This window comes from Bison bison, unplaced genomic scaffold (assembly GCF_000754665.1).
Source record: "Bison bison bison isolate TAMUID 2011002044 unplaced genomic scaffold, Bison_UMD1.0 scf7180017864492, whole genome shotgun sequence".
NCBI lineage: Eukaryota > Metazoa > Chordata > Mammalia > Artiodactyla > Bovidae > Bison > Bison bison.
Window position 1 is genome coordinate 2,862,882 of NW_011495051.1, and position 1,433 is coordinate 2,864,314.

General features: G+C 58.8%; 1 protein-coding gene across 1 annotated transcript in view; it reads right to left on the minus strand.

Annotated features, from left to right (window-relative positions):
- ZFR2 (zinc finger RNA binding protein 2) overlaps positions 1 to 1,433 on the minus strand; it is a 33,373-nt gene that overhangs the window by 9,596 nt on the left and 22,344 nt on the right. The window contains exon 16 of the mRNA XM_010828448.1: positions 979 to 1,150. Coding sequence (XP_010826750.1) covers positions 979 to 1,150 — 172 coding nt within the window. The remainder of the gene's footprint in view (positions 1 to 978; positions 1,151 to 1,433) is intronic.

The following is a 1,433-nucleotide window of genomic DNA, read 5'->3' on the forward strand; positions in this document are numbered from 1 at the left end:
AGGTGGCACTAGTGGTGAAGAATCTGCCTGCCAGTGCAGGAGACACAAGAGACACGGATTTGATCCCTGGGTCAGGAAGATCTTCTGGAGGAGGGCGTGGCAACCAACTCCATTATTCTTGCTTGGAGAATTCCATGGACAGAGGAGCCTGGTGGGCTATACAGTCGATAGGGTTGCACAGAGTCAGAGACAACTAGTGACTTAGCACTCACATGGCCTTCAGGCCTGGCTCGATCTAGGCCCTCATCCACTCAGGCTCACCTCTCCGTGGGCCTCCTGCCTCTTGGCCTCTGCAGGTTCCCGTTCCTCTATGGGGAACTTTGCCCGCCCCCATCTGTCAAGGCTTCTCCTCATCTCTCAGCTCACCTACTCCGTCTTCTGTTGAGACTCACACCTCCCATGGTCCTGTCTGCAGTGGACCCCGCTCTCCCTGAGTGCTCCCTACCTGGCACCAGGCTTGAATTGCTCTACAGAAGATACATCAGAACTCAGCCTTCTCTGTACCAGACTGGGAGCCTCAGAGAAGGACCTAGGAGGGACGAAGCTGAGTCCCCTCGGGGAGGGTGGCAGACAGGAAGGAGAAAGCACTCTGGCAAGTGATCATTTTAACTCAAGATGATCAATTAACATCATGACGTGCTCTCCCTCTTCTCCCAGTTATTATCTCGGGTGAGAAAAGCTCTATGACAACAACGGGAACTGTGCTGGAAGAGAAAGTCCGGCCAAGCCTCCAGTCCTGTGCCGCCCTAGTGCTTTCCCTGCAGATCGTCCTCATGCCAGCTGGCTGGGCTCTGTGTGGGTGTGACAGAAGTGACTGTCCTCATGAGCCAGATCTTAGACTGTTTCAAGCCCTACTGTGAACCCCACTGATAAGGGAACCCTCAGGTTCCACCAGTGGATCCCTGTGCCTGTTTCTAAAAGCAGACCGGACCGTGTCTCACCCAGGCAGACCCCACGCAGCGCGGCCGGGCACCTCACCGGGAGCTGGAGAGGCAGCTGCTCGGCGACTCTGCGCTGCAGGGCGCGGGTGGGCTTCTGGGAGCAGAGCAGGATCAGCTGTACTGCCCGGTCTCCACGCAGGAGTAGCCCCTTCGCCAGGAGGCCGACCCGCATCACGCCTTTCAGGATCCGGGCTGAGGGGCTGGGGCGGCTGCTGAGACAAACCCACGGACCAGTGAGCAGGGGGCACGGAGGAAGGACCCCCACTCCCGACCCAGAGGCATGGGTTTCCTTGCCAGGCGCCTGCGCCTCCATGTCTTCATCTGTGAAGTGGGAGCATGGCCCTTCCCAGAGGGCACCTGATCCGAGAGACACCGGGAGAACTGGGAGAACAGGGAGAGTTCTCGGACCTGAGGATGAGAATCTATGCTGCTCGGCGGGGCTGGCAGCTGGCACCCTCTGCTGGTAAACTGCATGCCGGAGGGGAGGGGGGC